This window comes from Schistocerca nitens, chromosome 2, assembly GCF_023898315.1.
Source record: "Schistocerca nitens isolate TAMUIC-IGC-003100 chromosome 2, iqSchNite1.1, whole genome shotgun sequence".
Lineage (NCBI taxonomy): Eukaryota > Metazoa > Arthropoda > Insecta > Orthoptera > Acrididae > Schistocerca > Schistocerca nitens.
The window spans coordinates 179,426,483-179,449,437 of record NC_064615.1 but is presented as its reverse complement, the minus strand read 5'-3'; the positions used below and the strand labels follow the sequence as shown (position 1 = coordinate 179,449,437).

Sequence of the window (22,955 nt, the reverse complement as noted above, 5' to 3'; positions counted from 1 at the left end):
TGGCCGTAATCAAGTGCTGATAACGATTAGAACAAGAACTTACTGTGCAAACTGTTATCAGCAGAAGATTTCGTCGTGCAGAGGTACAATGATAATACGTAGAGAATTCACACAACAAACGTTGGGTAAGCGCTCTAGGACGGCCATTTTGTCTGCCTACAATCACGTAAGCTAATGAATAAACATTCAGGCCCCTCCGCACGGTATTGCTTATTGACGAGTTTAAGCGTGTAGAGTAGCAGACAGTGCCAAGCTGTGATCGCTTGTTATGTGGTCCTTTTTAGGTTCTAACTAGCCAGCAGACCCTGCTTCACCTTAAAAGGACTACGGGGCAGCGGACGGTGATTATGTTGGATCGTTCTGGACTCTAGACGACCGTACATCCCGCACAAAACTCAACGTGACCTTGAAACCCGCTATCGCTGCGCTCTGCTGCAGCTTACGTGACGCACTCGTCACGCGCTATCTTGACTCATACGCTGTGCAAGGCAGTACCCGAATGATCCTTTCAACACGTCGTACTGACAACACATCTCGCAAACGTGCATCAAAAGCTTTGCTTCAACTTCAAGAAGACATAAAAAAGGCGACAAAAAAAATCTCATTTCTAAAGATTTTCAAGACCTAATTTAAATGTACATCGTGAAGCGCAAACAAATGCATGCTCAACACAAACGTAGCTATGGCGAACGGTACATAAAGTGGTGTTAAAATGAGATGACAGATGTCGTGGGATACCTCCTAATATCGTATCGCATCTCCTCTTCCCCGAGATAGTGCAGCAACTCGACGTGGCGTGGACTTAACGAATTCTCTGTAGAAATATCCAGCCACACTGCCTCTACAGTCGTCCGTAATTGCGGAAGTGTTAGCGATGCAGGATTTTATGTCCCATAAATTTTCGATGGAATTCATGTCGGGGGTTATGCGTGGTCAAATCATTCGCTCGAATTGTCCAGAATGTTCTCCAAACCAATCGCAAACAACTTTGGCCCTGTAAAATAGTGCACTGTAAGCAGAATACAATAATTCCAATACCAAAGAAAGCAGGTGTTGACAGATGTGAAAATTGCCAAAATATCAGTTTAATAAGTCACGGCTGCAAAATACTAACGCGAATTCCATACAGACGAATGGAACAACTGGTAGAAGCCGACCTCGGGGAAGATCAGTTTGGATTCCGTAGAAATATTGGAACACGTGAGGCAATACTGACCCTACGGCTTATCTTAGAAGCTAGATTAAGAAAAGGCAAACCGACGTTTCTAACATTTGTAGACTAGAGAAAGCTTTTGACAATGTTGACCGGAATACCCTCTTTCAAATTCTGAAGGTGACAGGGGTAAAATACAGGGAGCGAAATGCTATTTACAATTTGTACAGAAACAAGATGGCAGTTATAAGAGTCGAGGGGCATGAAAGGGAAGCAGTGGTTGGGAAGGGAATGAGACAGGGTTGTAGCCTCTCCCCGATGTTATTCAATCTGTATATTGAGCAAGCAGTAAAGGAAAGAAAAATTCGGAGTACGTATTAAAATCCATGGAGAAGAAATTAAAACTTTAAGGCTCGCCGATGACATTGTCATTCTGTCAGAGACAGCAAAGGACTTGGAAGAGCAGTTGAACGGAATGGACAGTGTCTTGAAAGGAAGATATAAGATGAACATCAACAAAAGCAAAACGAGGATAATGGAATGTAGTCGAGTTGACTCTGGTGATGCTGAGGGCATTAGATTAGGTAATGAGACACTTAAAGTAGTAAAGGACTTTTGCTATTTGGGGGGCAAAATAACTGATTATAGTCGAAGTAGAGAGGATATAAAATGTAGACTGGCAATGGCAAGGAAAGCGTTTCTGAAGAAGAGAAATTTGTTAACATCGAGTATAGATTTAAGGATCAGGAAGTCGTTTCTGAAAGTATTTGTGTGGAGTGCAGCCATGTATGGAAGTGAAACATAAGTAGTTAGGACAAGAAGAGAATAGAAGCTTTCGAAATGTGGTGCTACAGAAAAATGCTGAAGATCAGATGGGTAGATCACGTAACTAATGAGGAGGTATTGAATAGAATTGGGGACAAGACGAGTTTGTGGCACAACTTGACTAGAAGAAGGGATCGATTGGTAGGACATGTTCTGAGGCATCAAGGGATCACCAATTTAGCATTGGAGGGCAGCGTGGAGGGTAAAAATCGTAGAGGGAGACCAAGAAATGAATACACTAAGCAGATTCAGAAGGATGTAGGCTGCAGTACTGGGAGATGAAGCAGCTTGCACAGGATAGAGTAGCATGGAGAGCTGCATCAAACCAGTCTCAGGACTGAAGACCACAACAATAACATTCATAAAAGATACATCGTTGTTTAGGAACATGAAGTCCATGAGTGGCTGTAAATGGTCTGTGAGTAGCCGAACATAACCATTTGCAGTCATTTGGAATAGAGGTTCCAGCCCATCCCGTGCAGACACAGCCCACACCGTTATGGAGCCATCATCAGCTTGCACAGTGCCTTGTTGACAACTTGGATCCATGGCTTCTTGGGGTCTGCGCCATACTCGAACCGTACCATCAGCTATTACCAACTGTAATCGGGCTCATCTGAGAAGGCCAAGGTTTTGCAGTAGTCTGGGGTCCAACCGATACGGTCACAAGCCCAGGAGAGGTGCTGCAGGCGATGCTGAGCTGTTAGAAAAGGCACCTGCGTCGTTCGTCTGCTGCCATAGCCCATTAACACCAACGCACTGTCCCAACGTCGTACGTCCGACATTGATTTCTGCAGTTATCTAACGAAATGTTGCTTGCCTGTTAGCACTAGCAAATCTACGCAAACGCTGCTGCTATTGGTCGTTAAGTGAACACCGTTGGCTACTGCGTTGACCGCGGTGAGAGGTAATGTCTGAAATTTGGTATTCTCGGCACAATCTTGACGCTGTGGATCTCGGAATATTGAATTCCCTAACGATTTCCGAAATGGAATGCACATATGAGTCTAGCTCCAACTACAATAACGCGTTCGAAGTCTGTTAATTCCCATCATGCGGCCATAATCACGTCGGTAACCCTCTAGACGTGAACCACCTTAACTACAAATGACAGCTCCGCCAATGCACTGCCCTTTTCTACGAGGGTAATCCCAAAAGTAAGGTCTCCTATTTCTTTATAAGTACAGAACTCTGTTTGTGTTGCAGTTGGTCACACGGTTATGAAGACTGCTTCACGCGCTGTGTGTAAACATGCGCACGCCGCGCTGAGGAGCTCAGTCTTGGCTTGGCAACCGTTGAGAATGGAGCTCCCGTTGGAGGTTACCGCCAAATGCGAACTGCGCGTAGTTATTCGGTTTTTGAACGCGAAGGGCAATGCGCCGATTGAAATCCATCGCCAATTGACGGAAGTGTATGGTGAGTCGTGCATGGATGTCAAAAATGTTCGTAAGTGGTGTAGAGAGTTTGCAGCTGGTCGGACCGAAATTCACGACGGACAAAGGAGCGGGAGACCGTCAATTTCTGAGGAGACAGTGTTGAAGGTTGAGCAAAGCATGCGTGAAGATCGGCGGATCACCCTGGATGATCTCTGCACGTTGGTTCCTGAGGTTTCCCTAAGCACCGCTCACAGAATTTTAACGGAAACATTGAATTACCGGAAGGTGTGCGCAAGATGGGCTCCACGCATTCTGACTGAAGACCACATGCGGCAACGAGCTGATGCTTCCCGCGCATTTCTTCACCGACTTGCAGCCGAACAGGACAACTTTCTGGACTCAATTGTTAAGGGTGACAAAACCTGGGCATACCACTTTACACCTGCGACCAAGCAACAATGATGCCAGTGGCGTCATCCTTTTTCGCCAAAGCCACGGAAATTCAAACACAGTCTGCCGGTAAAGTCATGACAACCGTTTTTTGGGATCGGAAAGGGGTATTGTTGGTCGACTTTATGCCCACTGGGACCACAATTAACGCTGACAGGTACTGTGAGAATCTGAAAAAACTCAAACAGGCAATTCAGAACCGGAGAAGAGGAATGTTGAGCAAGGGCGTGCACATTCTCCATGATAACGCTCGCCCACACATCGCTAGGCAAACCATTGCTCTCCTGCAACAGTTTCTGTGTGGTAAGTTAAAAGAACATTTGGCTGGAAAGCGATTCAGCTCCGACGACGAGGTGAAAGGAGAGGTACATAGCTTTCTCAACAGCATGGCGGCGAGCTGGTATGACATGGGCATACAAAAGCTGCCGCAGCGTCAACAAAAATGCATCGACATAAATGGTGAATATGTCGAAAAATTGATAAATGTTCAAACTGTAAAGTGATGTAAACCATTGTAGAAATAAACAGGTCTATGTACTTATGAAAAAATAGGAGACCTTACTTTTGGGATTACCCTCGTAGCTTGTGTACGCTACCACCGCCATCTGTATATGTATATGTTGCTATCCCATGACTTTTGTCGCCTGAGTGTAATAGCCAATGCACAGGTGCTGAGGTCGAGGAAAAATTTGCTATATTTTGGCTGTAAATAGCAGCTATTTATAGGACGGATTCAGTAGTTCTGTGATAATTGATTTCTTATCCTCTCAGCGATGCGAAGTCTCGAAAGCAAGCCCATGCTGTCGTCCAAACGCCTTGTTGACGCACGAGGAAGCGCTACAGCCGGGAAACAAATTTCCTATTGGAGGTTCAAGGCAGGTATCTGTTGTGATATATTAGTTAAATAGTTTCTGAGAAGAGACGCCAGTATCGCTTAACTCATTAGACAGGATTAAAAACGCGGACGTAACTGATTACTGCCCAGTAACAAGCAGAATTATACATGTAAGTTACAGGGAGAGAGGGCTCAAATGGCTCTGAGCACTATGCGACTTAACTTCTGAGGTCATCAGTCCCCTAGAACTTAGAACTACTTAAACCTAACTAACCTAAGGACATCACACACATCCATGCCCGAGGCAGGATTCGAACCTGCGACCGTAGCAGTCGCTCGGTTCCAGACTGTAGCGCCTACAACCGCACGGCCACTTCAGCCGGCAAGGAGAGACGGATAATATACAGTATTTACGAGCCCCAATGAGAATGGGTGACCAAGAGAGAAGTTCTCGGATTGAAAAGGGTGTAAGGCAGGGATGCAGTCTGTCGCCCCTACTGTTCAATCAGTATATCGCAGAATTTATCAAGCAAATAATTAGTACAGGAATAGGGTTAAAATTGAGGATGAAACTATATTAATGATAAGGTTCGCTGATTGCATTTTTATACTTTGTGTAAGTGAGGAACAATCACAGGGCTTTTCATTGACGTGAAGAGTCTAATGAACACAAAATATGGACTGAGAGAAAGGCAAAGAAGACGAAGGTAATGGGGAGTATCAGAAACGAGATTAGCGATGAAATTGGGGGCAGCGTAGTAGAAGTAAAGGAGCTGTGTTACCTTGAAGTAAGGAGGACGTGAGAAGCAGCCTAGCACAGACAAGAGGACATTCCTTGCTAACAAAGGTGTACTAATATCAAAAATAGCACTTAATTTGAAGACGTAAATTTCTGAAAATGTACATCATAAGTACAGCAGTGTATGGACAAGGGTAATCAAAAAAATAGGAAAGGGCCGAAGCTTTTAAGATGTTGTACAGAAGAATTACAAAAATTAAATGGCCTGATAATAAATGATAAGATTCCCTGTTCAATCGGGGAAGAAATGTTGTAAACACTAATTAGAAGCAGGACTGGATGTGTGTGTGTGAAATCTTATGGGACTTAACTTCTAAGGTCATCAGTCCCTAAGCTTACACACTACTTAACCTACATTATCCTAAGGACAAACACACACACCCATGTCTGAGGGAGGACTCGAACCTCCGCCGGGACCAGCCTCACAGTCCATGACTGCAGCGCCTTAGACCGCTCGGCTAATCCCGCGCAGCAACAGGACTGCATGATAGGACACGAGTGAAGACGTCATGGAATAACTTCCATGGTACTAGGAGGAGCAGTAAGGGACGAAAATTGCTGGACAAGCCACAGAGTTAAGGTGCTGGATTCAGTGCTACTCTGGGAAAGTTGGCACAGTCACAAAAATGAAGGAACCCACATCCACTCACAAAATGAAAAAGCGAGGAAGCCATCATATTGCACTGAGATAAATCCCACAATTTGCCTAATGGATTCCAAATACGCAACTCGAACAACTCTTATTCAACCTGGCTCTTTGCCACGTCCACTGTAATCTCAGCAAAGACAACATCTCATAACAAGACGTCAAAGATGTGAAAGTCACAAAAGTCAGAACAAAATCAAACGCTCCAGTTTCTTAGGAAGCAACACTGTTTGTTCTTATTCAAATAAACCTCGCCTCATCGCCGGCCAGAGTGGCCGAGCGGTTCTAGGCGCTACAGTCTGGAACCGCGCGACCGCTACGGTAGCAGGTTCGAATCCTGCCTCGGGCATGGATGTGTGTGATGTCCTTAGGTTAGTTAGGTTTAAGTAGTTCCAAGTTCTAGGGGACTGATGACCTAAGAAGTTAAGTCCCATAGTACTCAGAGCCAAACCTCGCCTAATCCTCTTCTTCAATAATCACCCTCTCTAGCTATTACCCATCAATCTGATACAAAACTGTCGCCAAATAATAGCACTAGCTCATGCGGAACTATTGTACTGTTGACTTTGAGAGGTACAACAGCCGATCAGTAATTATTACCGCAAAGCTGCCTATGTAACATCACAAAAAGGTATCTTCAGGACTAATAGTAGCTTCGCGTGTACCATGACAACTATTACTGTTCAAAATACATATACACGGCGAATCGAAACTACGCCGACAAACTTCATCGATTGTATTTGCTGTGTGTCATTTTGGGAAACAAACTTATTCCTTCCGCTTGCTTACGAGACTCCGATCGGTGCTCACATGGGCCTGGTTGCTAGGATTATAGCAGCCGCGGAAGTAGACGCTAAACTCCTGGAATTTTTGAGCGTATAAGAACGTCGACGGTGCGTCGCTGTACACCCTGCCGTGATCATGGTGTACTTCTAAGGGAACAGTTTTGCATTTGTTACATGCTATACAACACACTGACAGAACCTAGTTATCACACTGTAATAAAAGTGTATGTGTGTTGTCTGAGGGTCGTTGCATCACTGTGTTTTGTGTACGTTTTGATTATTGCATATTACAGGCTTCTTCACTGTTGTGAAAGTATTTTCGCAGGAAAAAGGGCGATTGTGGTAACAAACCGAAAAAATCATAATTATTTGGGAATGCAGGCTATTTCGGCGAATTTCGATGATGAAGTCTTCTCGGCTTTTCAGCTGAGCCAAGGCGTCGTTCTGTGGTAACGTTTCGACAAGTTTCCTACTCGTTATCTTCAGGCTATGTTTTGGGTTCATGCCCATTTCGCATCTTTACAGCCGCTGGATCGCTGGCCCCTACTTTGCTTTATTTGATAACGATAACCAAATAATGCCTCGCATATTTATACCTAGCCTTACTTGATGAGTTATGTTAAGAACAGTAGGCATCGCCTTACATCCGTACATTAGTCGCTCTAATCCTGTAACTGATTATCTCCTACCTATTCATGGAATGTATAGCCAGACTATATAATTTTATTTATTGACTGCTTATATGTTGTTTAAACGTTTTCTGTGGGAGACATGTCACGATGTATGTAAAGCCCTCTAGTGGTTAAGCTCTTACGATCGGTGCGCCCCTACGTAACATCCTAGCGGCCGACCCAACAGAGGGCGCTGATCATTGATCTGTCTCTTTCTCAGCTGTCATATAGACATTTTATCTTTCATAAGCAATTTATAGGTTGCCACAGGCAATGTATTACGTGTATTAATTGTTGACCGTAAATTCACCATAAAAAAGGGTCGGACCTATTCTCTTCATATATTTCCTTTTAATAATTTTATGTGGGTAACTGCATTCATCTTTTAATGTATCACAATTGGTTTCTATGATAGTCACAAATTTTAATAAGTCTGCTACATGTGTTTTTATTAGATTATGTTTTTGCGTAAATGATGACTACATCTAAGTAAGCCCATAGTAGCGACATCTAGGGAAGATGTAGGCAAACAGGTTTCTGGTTGCTGCTGTACTTCAGTAGCCAGTTGCAAAAATCACTATGTGGACGATGTGGCCTATTCTACACCTTATTTTACATCTATGTGACGATGCTGTGCTGATTATATTTATATGTTTTGATGATGCCATTATGGCCTTATCACTTTAGGACAAGGTGTAAAAAAGGTACGTTATACCGTATTTTATCTGTACATTTCCCTGGTTGTATGACAGTATATTGTGATACATATTGCTGTTGTATGTTGAAAGACAACCCCTTAGTTATGCCCATCTGGCTTGGATCCGCACCCCCCTACCTTTCATAAATCCCTCCAAATCCTTGAACGCCATGCTCTCCGCCTCGCCTATCGCATCCGTCTCCCCTCCCCCACGCGGATCCTGTACGATCTCATCCCCTTCCCCCACCTCCTCCTTTTCCTTGAAAGGATACGGATCCTGTACACCTCCCGTAAACTCGATCCTCCTCACCCGCTCGTCTCCCCGATCCTCTCCCACCCTCGCCCGCTGCCGCGCCTGTATTCCCACGTCCCACCCGGTCTCCATCTCTCAACCCTCCTTACCCTCTCCCAAGGTGGCTTCCACCAGCTCCCCCTCCATCTACCCCTCCTATCAACTTTGACCCTGCCCCCCCCCCACTTCTGGTGTCCTTTCCTTTAGGCACCCTCCCTCCCTTCTCTTCCCTTCCCTTCTCTTTCCCCCGACCCCTCCCTCCACCCCTCTTCCCCTGGGCTTCCCTTCCCCCTTCCTCCCTCCCCCTATCTCCCCTGCCCGTGGCATCTCTGCTCTCCCCTCTCGCTCTCCCACTCCCCTTCCTCCTCCTCCTCTCTTGGCAGGTCCCCGGCCTCACACACGCACAGTGAACATTCGCGCGCCGGAGGTCATCGCCGTCAGTGTCTCGTGTGTGTGCCTTCGTTTGTGTTTAGTGTTTGTTCGCCATCACGCCGCCACTGTTCACGTGTACCATCGCCATCATCCATGTTTTGTGCGCCGTGTCAACTAGTGTCAGTGATGTTTTCTCGTCAGGCGTGAACGGCTCCGTGTTTTTTGTTTTTTAGTGTCTACATTGTTTTGCCCGCCGTTTTGATTGTATTCTCTGTGCCCCCTCTATTTATTACTTATTGTAAATCTCAAGGCTGAAGAGCGGCGTACTCAGCTGCTGACAGCCCACCTTGTGTAAGGTGATAAAAATCACAATAAAGAAAAAAAAAATTGAAAGACAATGCCATGCTCTCCGCCTCGCCTATCGCATCTGTCTCCCCTCCCCCACGCGGATCCTGTACGAGCTCATTCTGTTCCCCCACCTCTTCCTTTTCCTTGAAAGGATACGGATCCTGTACACATCCCGCAAGCTCGATCCTCCTCACCCGCTTGTCTCGCCCATCCTCTCCCACCCCCGCCCGCTGCCGCACCTGTATTCCCACGTCCCACCCGGTCTCAATCTCTTCACCCTGCTTACCCTCTCCCAAGGTGGCTTCCGCCAGCTCCCCCTCCCTGATGATACCCTCCTCCCCTCCATCTACCCCTCCTACCAACTTTGATCCTCCCTCCCTCTTCCTGTGTTTGCTCCTTTGGGCACCCTCCCTCCCTTCTCTTCCTCTTCCCTCCCTCCTCCATTTCTCCCCACTCCACCCCGGGCTTCCCCTCCCCTGTCCCTCTCCTCCTCCCCCCATCTCCTCAGCCATTGGCATCCTTGTTCTCCCCTCTCCCCCACCTCACCCTTATTCCCCTCTTGGCAGGTCCCCGGACTCGCACACGCTAAGTGGACATTCGCGCGCCGGAGATCATCGCCATCAGTGTCTTGTGTGTGCTGTCATGTTTAGTGTTCAGTGTTCACCGTCACACTCCATCGTTCACCTGTGCCATCGCCATCTTCAGTGTTTGTGCGTCGTGTCAACAGTTTGTAGTGTGGATTATCGTCGAGTGTGAACGGCTTCATGTTTGTCTTTATGTGTCTACTATTTTATTGCCCACCGTTCTGTAACTTATGTGTATGCTTTCTGTTTTTTCTCATTGTGTATTCTATGGCTGAAGAGCAGTGTAGAATGCTGCTGACAGCCTGCCTGTTGTACAGGTTTTAAAATAACAATAAAGAAAAAAAAATTGAAAGACACACTGCTCACTAGATGTATATACTTATATATATTTTAGATCCGAGGATGGTCATTACGGACTGAAACCGGTCATCGTCTAAAGAATTGATATTGTGATCAGAGACTGGAATAAAAAACATTTGAAATATCAAAACATACTCGTACGTAATGACATTCAGTAACGAAAGTAACGAGTAACGAATACTTTTTAACGGATAGGTGTCTCGACATTACCAAATACGTACGTTAAAAAATTTAGTTCAAAAATGGTTCAAATGGCTCTGAGCACTATGGGACTTTAACATTCGATGTCATCAGTCCCCTAGAACTTAGAACTACTTAAACCTAACTAACCTAAGGACATCACACACATCCATGCCCGAGGCGGATTCGAACCTGCGACCGTAGCGGTCGTGCGGTTCCAGACTGACACGCCTAGAACCGGTCGGCCACACCGGCTGGCCCAAAATTTAGTCGTTACTTTTTCATCACTAGTAATAATGTACCGTGCACAATAGTGACAATACTAGAAACGCACATGAAGATACACAGGAGGGGAATTATAAAACACGCGTTGCTCTCTAGTTTTGCGAGATGCGTTTCCTTCGTCACAACATTACGACTAACGGGGTGATAACAGTTAGCAGGAACTGCACTTAGCTTTCTCAAAAGACGAAAAAGGTTGAAGTTCATTCAGGTAGGAAAATAACAGACGTGGCATTAGATGGGTCATTGTACGCTGGTTGTCGGGGAATTCTCGATGGCGTACCGTAGGAACTCGTTACGAAAAACAAAAGACACGGCGTGCCGGGAGAGGTTACGTTTGATGCAGTAACCGGCGGCGGTGACGAGTCGCTGTCAGTCCAGCGGTCGCTAACCGTGGGCGGCCATTGCGTAACGCAAGCGCGCGAGGAACGTGATAGCCCGAAGTCTTATCTGCGACGCATCCAGCTCCTGCGTCAGGCTCCGATGCACGATACAAGAGGAGGAAATGGTCACCCATTTAGCGTTTTGACTAGGGCCGGTTTAAAATAGCGTGAGGCCCATAGTCAGTAACATGTACTATGAGGGCGTGGTGAAAAGAAATACCTCCGATTTTTTTCTATGAAAACTCTTGAAGTTTTTTAAATTAAACTTCATTAACATTATACCTATTCATGTCTACATTTTTATTTCCCAAAATAATCATCCTGGCGACGAACACATTTCTCCTACCGAGAGACAAGATTGTTGATACCGTCACTGTAGAATGTTTTGAAGGAGCCATGACCAGCTCTACTTGCACCGCCTCGTCACTGTCAAAGTGAAGTCCTTGAAGGTGTTCTTCAAGTTCTGAAAACAGATGTAAATCAGATGGGGCCAAGTCGGAACTCAGGTGGACGAACTCTTCGAGTTAGTGCTTTCAGTTTTCTGAGGGTCTATTACGTACAGACATAGCTACGTTACGCATTGTCATGTTACAAGCCACAATTCGGAGCCCTCTAGCGGCAGAGGATTGCAATTTGCGTCGGCGAAGCGGGAAAATCGACCGAATAATAACTCGGAGGCATTACTTTTTTAGCTCGCCCTCGCACTTTTTTAAGTGCGTTAATTTACTTTCTTGTGCTATGTGAATATAACGTCCAATAAAATTTTATTTCATTAATTTAAGCACCATTAGATGATGTGGTCCTTCGACCATAGATACATATAAAGGGTGACCCAGGAGGAGTAGCCAATACCTACGAGAATTTCAACAAAGATAAAACGTTAGGAGTCAGTTGCACAAGAAAACCTTTTCATTGGTTCACTTTACCGGTTTCAACAGTTTCAACTGTCATATTTAGAAGGCTCAAATCACTGTTAAGCCAATAAGAATCGGGCGGTAGTGTCTTCTTATTTTGACGCTACCAACGGCCTTGCCGCACTGGTAATAGCGCTTCCCGTCAGATCACCGAAGTTAAGCGATGTCGCGCTGGTCTAGCACTTGGATCGGCGACATCCGGTCTGCCGACCGCTGTTGGCAAGCAGACTGCACTCAGCCCTTGTGAGGAAAACTGAGGAGCTACTTGATTGAGAAGTAGCGGCTACGGTCTCGTAAACTGACATACGGCTGGGAGAGTGGTGTTGACCACATGCCCCTCCATATCCGCATCCAGTGACGCCTGTGGGCTGAGGATAACACGGCGGCCGGCGTGTTCGGGCGGAGTTTTAGTTTTTTATTTCGACGTTGGCTTATCAATGATTTGAGCCTATTTCACTTCTGAAGAAGATAGTTAAAACTGTTGAAACCAGTAAAGTGAACCAAAGAAAGGTTCTCCTATGCAGCTGACGACTGACTTATCTTTGTTGAAATATTCTGCAGCTGTTCAGTAACAGCCATGACCAAAATCATAAACTCAGGAATATGGTGGGAACGATCATTCGAAGCAAAAAAGTCTGGTAAACATGTGCTCTAAGATGCTTACCTTAACAGGTATATAGTATCTTCGAACAAATCTCTTCTACTGGAAGCTCTTTGCTTTTCATATTTTGAGAGGAGCATTTAGAGTATGGACCAAAGCAACAAAAAATGTCCAGTAAACAAGGGTTTTCTGCATATGTCGTCCAATAGTTTGATACTATGGTTAGGTAAAGACATTAACGTGTCATCATCAATAACAACTAAATTCAAACTCGAAGTGCAGTGTGAGGGGGGAAACTCTGCAGATCGAATAAAAATAAAAATAAAAAGCGGAAGAATTTTAAACCGCTAAACTACTGTCAACTGCATTTAAGCCTGACTAGGATTTAAGGCCGGTAACGTGAAATGTACAATATGCTAATCTTCCAGGTCTGTAAAGCCCTTAAAGATAGGCAGCTTAAACACGGTAGATTTGTGCTTGATATCTGTTCCACAGTTTTAAGGCGCAGCAAGTAACTCGGCTGGAGAGAGAGTAACCGCGAACTTGTAGAATGATTTCCCTCAATGTGAATTCATTTACAGAGACGTCGGTAAGCTTGTAAATCCAGATGATCGAATTGGGAGTTTAAACTCAAAAACTCTCAAACAGGAGCAAAGGGACTAGCACGTTTGTTCCCGAGGCTGACCTTCATCCCAAGAACACCGCTTGCTTGGAAAAAAGTACAACATAGTCAATTATTTACGACTCAAACAAGTGAACCCCGAATGGAGACATGGCACACGACACAGGCAGAAGGCTTTTTGGCAGCAGTTTAAAGCTCAGGGCCGGCGCGGCAATGGAGCAACACAAAGAATTTTTACGAAAGGCTTTTATATATATATGGCATGAGCACATATTTCTTTAGCGTATATTTTACTTCAATGTGACGCATTTCAACATCTTTCGGTGGATCTAAGGTCAGACGTAGTTGTACGTTCGACGTATACTTTTTGTCCTTTGTTGAATTGTGCTCGACGCTGTAGTTCCTATGCACCAATAAGATCAATGAGGTGGCGACAAAAACACAAGAGGAAATAGCTTTCAATTAAAATTATTAAAGTTCATAAGAAACCACACTCCTCAGCAGAGTTAGAGATTCGGTCTGAAAACATTATCCGCGGTATGTTTCCTCTCAGGAGTCCTAGTAGGCTACGCAAGAGTACCGGAGTTCCTCTCTGGAGATTCGAAAGCGGTCTAGAGGTACTATCAGACCAAAGATGTGGGCCTTAAGCTTCCTTAGCGGGCGCAGTCACCACTCACTGACTTAAGTCCGTGTTAGGAAACTGATAAAAGAAAGCTGCATAGTTCATTAAAAACGTATTTCCCGACAGAATGCAAAGAGACAGTGTAACAGCGTTCCTATTCTAGAGTGTCTCCAAAACGGATACAGGACTTGTTAAAATGCAGCTGACAAACCACTGGTGGTGTGAAGAGAAATCTACCGTTTTAGGCCTTCTAATTTATGAAGGGAGGGTGGGCATTGCACAACGCAGTGAATCACTTAATACGGCCGTCTGGAATTGGTACAGCAAGGGTTATAATTCTAATTATAATAACAGATCTGTCACATACCTACCTAAGTAAACGAAACTACAGTTTGGCGGTAAAATGTTTCCCTTTGTTCGTTAAACTACAAAAATAGTATTTGTTCCTTATCCCATGACACCTAATTACTCAGTGACGACCATTTTTGATCTTGCTCTCATCAATCAACATCAGTGGACTGTCACTACTCTAGAAATGTCTTCGAAACTTCTTTATTTCAACGCATCCCGCGCGCTACAGGTAAAATTACAATCTTTTACTTTGCTTCTCATCAAAGCGGTCAACGGCATCACGAAACATCGCGTGCAGTTTAGCTCACAGTCCCAAATACAGCATCGTAATCGTCAGCTGTCACACTACTCACCGCTCCTGTCAGTCGTAAATCGGACGTGAATGAAATTGCTATCCCAGTACCTTTCTTGATAATACAGCAAGATAGTTGTGACGAAATGAAGAATAGTGTAAACTACCTATTATAAAACCACGTCCTTACGCCAGTCGCAATTCTACCCAACTTTCTGATTCTACTGATGACGGAAACATGTTTGTGTTGAGAGTTGAAGCTGCCTCTTGCAGAGCAATGGCGCCGCAAATTGTAAGTAAGAAATGCTTTGATATAAAGATTTATTCATCGTAACAGATTCATCTTCAGATGGACACATTAATTGCTACATTAAACAAAATATTACTTACTGTCGTCCCTCTCCTATGGTTTCATAATAGCTAACATTCATGGAATTTACAGTATGATTCAAAAATATTCAACCGATTTCGCAATAATATATCTTATCCGTGACTGAAGACAGAAATTTGGGGTGAATTTTGACTCATGCATCGAAACTACAAGAGTTTACCAGGGCGCCAGTTCGTTACCCAAAGTGAGTCGGGTCGAGATGCCCACAACAAAAAGGGTTTTGCGTTTCCCGTTTCAACAGATGCAATTCAGTTACAGCTATAAGACATGATTTCCGCTGAGATTGTCGCAGTACACCTCCTACAAGAGGAAGGCGCGAACGGATTTCGCACTGCAACGCTTTAGAATGTCTTCATCTACGTGCCTCTCCTTACAACTTTAGATGAACTGTGGCGGCGCATGGCAACAGAAATGGATGCAATAACTCCACACATCCTCGTAAAAGTATGGGGCGAATTTGGCAACCGACTGAATGTTTGCTGTGCGTCAGGTAGAGGGCTCATTATATACTCAAGAAATAAAAAACAAGACGCGCCGCTAAGGAATTATCGCAATGGGATGGAAATCGGTAAATATAGTGTACATATACAAACAAATGATTATAATTTCAGAAAAAACTGGATGATTTATTTGAGCAAGAAACGCGTAGGTCCACCTCTGACCCCTATGCAAGCAGTTTTATGGTTTGGCTTCATTGATAGAGCTTCCAGAATGAGATTTTCGCTCTGCAGCGGAGTGTACGCTGATATGAAACTTCCTGGAAGATTAAAACTGTGTTCCGGACCGAGACTCGAACTCGGGACCTTTGCCCTTCGCGGGCAAGTGCTCTACCATCTGAGCTACCCAAGCACGAGTCACGCCCCGTCCTCACAGCTTTACTTCGGCCAGAAGAGCTTCTGTAAGTTTGGAAAGTAGGAGACGAGGTACTAGCGGAAGTAAAGCTGTGAGGACGGGGCGTGAGTCGTGCTTGGGTAGCTCAGATGGTAGAGCACTTGCCCGCGAAAGGCAAAGGTCCAGAGTTCGAGTCTCGGTGCAACACACAGTTTTAATCTGCCAGGAAGTTTCATTAATAGAGTTGTTAGATGTCATTCTGAGGATATCGTGCCAAATTCTGTCCAAGTGGCGCGTTCGATCGTCAAAATCACGAGGTGGTTGGAGGGCTCTATCCATGGTGCTCCAAACGTTCTTAATCGAGGAGACATCCTGCGACCTTGATGGCCAAGGTATGGTTTGGAAAGCTCGAAGACAGGTAGTAGGAACACTTGCCACGTGCGGGGGACATTATCTTGCTGAAATGTGGGCCCAGGATGGCTTGCCATGAAGGGCAACAAACTGGGGCGTAGAATATCGTCGAAGTACCGCTGTGCTGTAACGGTGCCGCGGGTGATAACCGAAGGGCTCCTGCTATGAAAACAAATGGCACCAAAGACCATCACTCCTGGTTGTCGCGCTGTAGGGCGGCGACAATGAAGTTGGTACCCAATTGTTCTCCGGGGCGTCTCCAGACACGTCTTCGGCTAGAATCTCACTGGACGGAGTAGAATTGTCTTCAGTGACGAGTTCCAACTGTGAAGACCTGTCTGGAGACGCCCCAGACAGCGTGTTGGGATCCAACCTGACTATCTTCCGCCATATGGCCCGACAACCATGAGTGACGGTCTGGAGTGCCATTTCTTTTCATAGTAGGACCCCTCTGGTTGTTATCCACGGGATCCTTACAGCGATAAGCTGACGATGTTAGCCATGGTTTGTCGCCCTTAATGGAAATCCATCCGGGGCTTATATTTCAGCAAGGTAGTGCCCGCCCGCACACGGTGTGAGTTTCTGCTGCTTGCCTTCGTGCTTACCTGTTACCTTGGCCAGCACGGTCGCCGGATCACTCCCCAATTGAGAACCTTTGGAGCACTATGGGCAGGGCCTTCCAACAGTGTCTGGATTTTGACACTTTAATGCACCAATGGGGCACAATTTGGCACCATATCCCTCAGAGGGCCACCCATCAATTCTATCAATGAATGGCAAGCCGAGTAACTGCTTGCATTAAGGGCCACAGGTGGACCAACGCATTACTGACTCGCTGAATTTGTGAAGCTCTTTCTCTTGAATACATCATCCAATTTTTCTCAAATTATAATTATTTGTTTATCTGTACATGTACATCACTCTTCCCGATTCCATACCATTTGGCCAATTCCTTCGTGGTGCGTCTTTTTTGTTTTGTTTTAGAGTGTACATTTGTGAATGGTAACATAACTTTGGTCCTAAAAACAATGTACTCCAAGATTGTATGTACATGCATGAAAAATATGTGTGGCAGTCAAATAAAAACGAGGCAGGTACGAAAAAGCAGCTCTTCTTCCGAAGCAAACAGAGGGTCACGTACTGCCAAGATTGTTTCGAGTGCGCTGCAGAAGTTTCACTAGGAAACCCTTACACTTCTTCTGTACAGTCCCGATCTCTCCTCACGCGATTTCCATATCTTGGAGCCATGAAGGGCAAAGAGGTGCACGTCTGCGTACAATCATGCTTCTCTCCGTGAAGGCACTGAACGTCTTGTCTCAGAGTCGTACAAATGTATCAACAATTAAGGCAATTCCTTTTGAAATAATAAACTGTTTACTTACTTTTTTTCTCTGTTTCGTTTTCATTGGACTGCCCCTTATATACAACCTTCTAAAACTGACTGGTTCATTGGTGAGATACAACTTAATAGTCCTATGAATAAGTTAAAGTTCACCCAAAGTTCTTCATTCATGGAGAAGATACAGTCTTGTGAAATCGGATGAACCTTTTGATCAGCCTGCACATTCGCCACGGAAAAACGAACTGAGTGCACATTGGACAGGAGCATTTAGAATGCCGGATAAGATTACAATGTCGTCATCATCGAGCTTCCAATCGGTATGTCGTTCAATGCGAACCTTGATCTATATACTTAATATACCTACGATACAGTCCGCAACAGTGATACATTTGTGTCATAACAGTTTTCCTAATTTCCCGCTGCAGACTGGAAATGAAAAAATGGCGATGCAAAATATTAATCCACTGATAAGAGACTTATCTATGATAAAGCTGCGTCCTATCAGTTAAAAGACTGCAAAACACTTAGTACTTCCCCAAAAGCAACCGAGGACATTTTATCTGGTTTAAGCTGCTCACCAACCGTACTGCATATGTCATTGAAAGATGTGTAGACTATTAAATATTGTTAACATTGCTTTTTCACGGTGGGGTGGGGGGTGGGGGTAGCCACGCGGTTTGAGGCGCCTTGCCATGGCTCGCGCGGCTCACGTGTGTGTGTGTGTGTGTGTGTGTGTGTGTTTTGTCCTTAGCGTAAGTTAGATTAAGAAATGCGTAAGCTTAGGGACCGATGACCTCAGCAGTTTGGTCCCATAGGAACATACCACCAAATGCTTTTTCCGTTAGACAGATAAATAAAAGTTCCACTACTGTCAACAGATAGTCCTCCTCAGATAGGACTTCTCATCCCTTGTTTGTTTTCTTCGCAGCTAAACCAAATTTTAGCACAATGTGCCTGCGACAAAATTAGGAGTGCAAGTTCGCCATGAGATTATTCGGAAATTTTACGGTCAAGCTGTATTTGTTATTCCCTTGAGGAAAGATATCTACATCCCTATTTTGCAAATTACAGTGATGCGCACGGCAGAGGACACTTCATCGCTTATTAGGGTTGCTTCCCTTTCCTGTCACGTCTGGAATGCTGGAAAAATGACGGCTCAAACGCCCTTGTTCGGAATGTAATTACTTTTAACTTGTTCTAGCAGTCTATACGGAAGCGATATGTAGGAGGGTTGTGCTATACTAGATTCCTCAGTTAATATTGGTACATTAAACGTTGTAAATGGTCTTCGCGCCTGCCAGTCCAGATTATTCAGCATTTCCGCGAGGCAAACAAACTTGTGACCACAGGACCTGATCTTGTTGCTCTACATTCAGTATCTCCTGTTACTCTTATCTGTTATGGTTCTAACACATTTGAGCAATATTCCAGGATGAATCAAACAATTTCTTTTTAACAACCTCCTTTCTAGGCCGACTTCATTTTCACAGTTAATCTACCAGTGAGAAGAAATCACCTCCATTACCTACGATTGAGCCTGTTGATAATATCCATTCACCCAGTCGCAACAAATGACGAGTTGGAATCGCATGAAGCTGCTATGGCATTTAAATCGTATGATGAGATCAGTTTGCAAAGCGCCCTTCATTATATGAATGTTTGAAATTTAATTTTTTTTTCAGCAACTATCAACAGCATCGATATACTTGGGGAAATGCATGATACACACTGTGCTATCTCACAATACATTTATTCACTACCGGTTTCCATCATCGACCATCTTCACAGTGGAAGAATACATGCTGTGACATCACGTGCCCGCATCTCGTGGTCGTGCGGTAGCGTTCTCGCTTCTCACGCCCGGGTTCCCGGGTTCGATTCCCGGCGGGGTCGGGGATTTTCTCTGCCTCGTGATGGCTGGGTGTTGTGTGCTGTCCTTAGGTTAGTTAGGTTTAAGTAGTTCTAAGTTCTAGGGGACTTATGACCACAGCAGTTGAGTCCCATAGTGCTCAGAGCCATTTTTTTTTAACAACATCACGTGGCGTACATGCTATTTAACCAGGAACGTATATGCCATTGCCGATATGAAAACGTAAGGAAATTGGTATTTAACGCCATAATACAGGCTCAACGAAGCAGAAAACATCTTGAAAACATGAAAACAAATAAGACCAGTAAGAGCATAGCACCATTGTTGAGGCACAGTCATCAAGCCAACAATTGCCTATACTTTCCTGGTTAAACAGCAGGTATGCCATGTGAACATGACACAAAAGGTCTTTTTCCACTGTGAAGATGGTCCATGAACGAAACCGGAAATGAGGAAAAGGTATTGTAAGACAGCACAGTGTGTATCACGCAGTTTGAAATTCAATATCTAACTAAATGTATTCTGAAATGAAGCACAGCCATGTGTGTCAGTGGTAGCTGATCTTAGTAAACAAACAACAAGCCGATGAGAGTAATTCGTGGTGATGATGAGGAGGGGGGTTTACAGAAGCTTGATGATATTTTCAACAGCGATAAGGAAGTGATTTGTATATCATGGTGATTCAGATTCTGAAGACCTGCAAGCAGTAGTTTACAGTGTCTTTCGACATCATTAAGGAGTGGATGGCATATATAGACCTCCAAGACCAGATGACAGATCCCTTTCCGAACATGCGATGCACGATGAAGGGGTGTAGAAAGATGGTATGTGTATTTTCAACTGCTTGTTTGTGTATCATAAGTTAAGTAGAAAGAAAAAAACCTGCTATGATAACCTATGTGACGATATTTTCGTTTGTATATCACGGGTAGCCCAGCTGTAAATTTTGTGTAGAATCTGATAGTGATTCCTGCAGGTCCCAGTCCATAATTTCATTTGTATCTCAATCTCACAATTACTATCACTCAAATTTGACGTGATGCAAGAATTAAACTGAGGCGATACTCCTACATCATCCTTTGAAAGGGAACACTTGAAAACGGAATATTCTTTCTACCCTCAATTTCCGTTTCTGTGTCATCATTGAATCAGGACCCTAACTCTGCTGCCACTAGCACTTTTGATATATTACCAGACTTTATAAGCGTTTTGTGGGGTAGCCTTTCGAGAAGATATTGCTACTGTCACAGAAAGTTTCGTTTATTGCCCCTCTGACAGTCAACACGCCTTATTTGGGGTCCCCCTATGGACTTGCATTTTGTTTTGTACCTACTGTGCAGCAGCCTCTGTTTCTTTAGAATTTCTTTACAGACACCACCAGCGTCCCTCACATTATGAACTTATCTACTAGGTACGTACACATCTAGTGCTTGATCAACTATCCTAAACTGAGCTATAATACCTCTGGAGGCACCTGTCCAGTTCTCAATGTTTCATATTCCTCAGTGAAATATGAAACTACTGGCTTTTTATGTAGTTCACTTAACATGTACAATCACTATTTGTTGTAGTTGCCCTTTGTTCTTCGATAATATTTTTTGCTACATCTGCCTCAGAGACAAATCTACCAGTCTCAATGCGGACATCGTAAAAGAGGTAAGGTCTGTTTGTTGTCATTAAGATCTAACAAATTTCCGTCATGAGTGGACTTCGCGAAATTTTTACTTTTCTGTGAACAGCTAAAAATGCAAATTCTTATTCCTGAAATTTCGTTTCTTCTACACACTAGTCCTATGATATTCGCGATGGTTTGTTCCGCCAGTAAAGATCTGATATTCCCCTACAATGTCTTGAATCCTGTCATTTCTCACATATTGAATTCTGTCATTTATCATGAGGAGTCGTACACCAACGAGAAGCATTTATGGAGGCACATCGACATACACAATAATCGCCAACAATACTTTCAATTTTCTGAACAACCACTGCGCAGTAAAATGTTCACCAAGATCACAGGCTCACAGGCGGAAAGCATTTCATAGATGAAACAATTTATCATATTTGAGAGAAATATTACACGTCTGTGACAAATAAACACCTAAGGGAGATGTTAATTACTAGAATTAAAAGCCCACGCTCGTTCTGTAAACCTTTTCCCACTGAAAGCTTCGTACTATTGCCCCATCCTTTCGAGTGCGATATTATATACACAATAACAAAAAAAAAATCTGCTGAGTAACAGCGGTATTACTATTGTGACAAAAGGTAGGCGTGATGGTATCTTTCTTGGGATGACTCTTGTGTTGCAACAATGACAAATGATGCTGCGTTACCTGGCCTAGCTCCCCACCTAGCCCCTCCCTCGCGCTGTAGAGGACGCAAACATTAAACGGTGGGCGACTGGAGGTGATGACTAATCTCCACGGAGCGCCATTACTGAAATAAATTTTGAACACGAAGAAGTGACAGCCAACTGATAGGTGTCAACAGGACACCGTAAAAGGTACTTCGTACTTATTATTACTTCCGGTATCCACTTACTGATCTGACAACTACTATACGGTCGCTTTAACACTGAATGAATCCATTTCATCGACTGTTTCTAGTGATACAAAAAAAAAAAAACTACAATATTACGTACATCCTTTCAAACACAATTGCGTTTCTGAGCACAGACTTTCACTTCTTGTAATGGAATACACTTATGAAGGTCAAACCATCCAGCTTGAGCACTGGCGAACAACACACTTGCAAGGAAAATACACTGAGAAAAACCAACGGTTATCGCCAGTTACGTCACAAGAGAAGAAATGTTTATTACAGATTCACCATACGTATGCAAACTTAAATCTAGCATTGACACAGCTACAGCGAGGGAGAGAACTGAACAAAGCGTTACTGCATAAAATACAAATCAGGCAAACAAACAGAAGGCAAAAAGAGTTTATGAAACGGAGCATCTTAAGAACATGAAAATTAACTGTTGATGTCAGCACTCACCTCCACTTGTTAATGCCGACATTAGATGAACCCGCGAACCAAGGGTCCAGGATGAAAATACACCGAAATGTCCTCGCACCTATCAGTCCCGCACGCAGACTAGGGTTGTCATGTAGACGAAGTCCCCTTCTGAACCAATGCACAGTGTGTTCCTGAGTGGTTTTCGCACACATAGTTGATTTATCCCGGACACTGATTCACTGGATGCGAAGCGAAGCTCATCTTGGCATTCTTCACGAACGGCGGGCAGTTGTCGACGCTGCGTTTGCTCTAGCAAAAGTTGTGACGCGGGTCAGGGACACAGCTGCTCGCTGCCAAACGTTGAACACTTCTCGAAACGTACGCGGTGGGCGCCCAGTGGCGGGCGAAGTCAGCACGCTGCGTGCAACGTGACATTGTACGTCAGCCGCTTCGCTATTGGAGCCAGCGGTCACGTGGTACGAGAAGTCACGTTGAGCTCGGCGTGGCCATCGACTGCGCTAGGCGGCGGAGGTGGGGGAGAAGCGAGCGACGTGTGTTGCGAAGGTGTTTACCGCAGCCGTTAAAAATACGGAAACGGCACGTTTTGGCAGCGTCGCTCCTTCGATCTGTCGGCAGCGGCATCCGGCTAAACAAAAGAGAGCGCTGTCGCTCGTTGGTGTTGCTGTTGTCTCGCAGATATCTCTCTACG

The 22,955-nt window shown here is 44.5% G+C and overlaps 1 protein-coding gene across 9 annotated transcripts in view; it reads right to left on the bottom strand.

Moving 5' to 3' along the window:
- The window catches only part of LOC126235854 (cryptochrome-1-like), a 460,492-nt gene extending 437,829 nt beyond the window's left edge, over nucleotides 1-22,663 (bottom strand). For all 9 annotated transcript variants that reach the window (XR_007544820.1, XR_007544823.1, XR_007544822.1 and 6 more), the window contains exon 1: nucleotides 22,286-22,663. Coding sequence is in view for 5 of the 9 variants with exons in the window: in XM_049944722.1 (XP_049800679.1) it covers nucleotides 22,286-22,458 (173 nt within the window). In the remaining 4 variants the exon portion in view is untranslated. The remainder of the gene's footprint in view (nucleotides 1-22,285) is intronic.
- Between the last annotated feature and the right edge of the window lie 292 nt (nucleotides 22,664-22,955).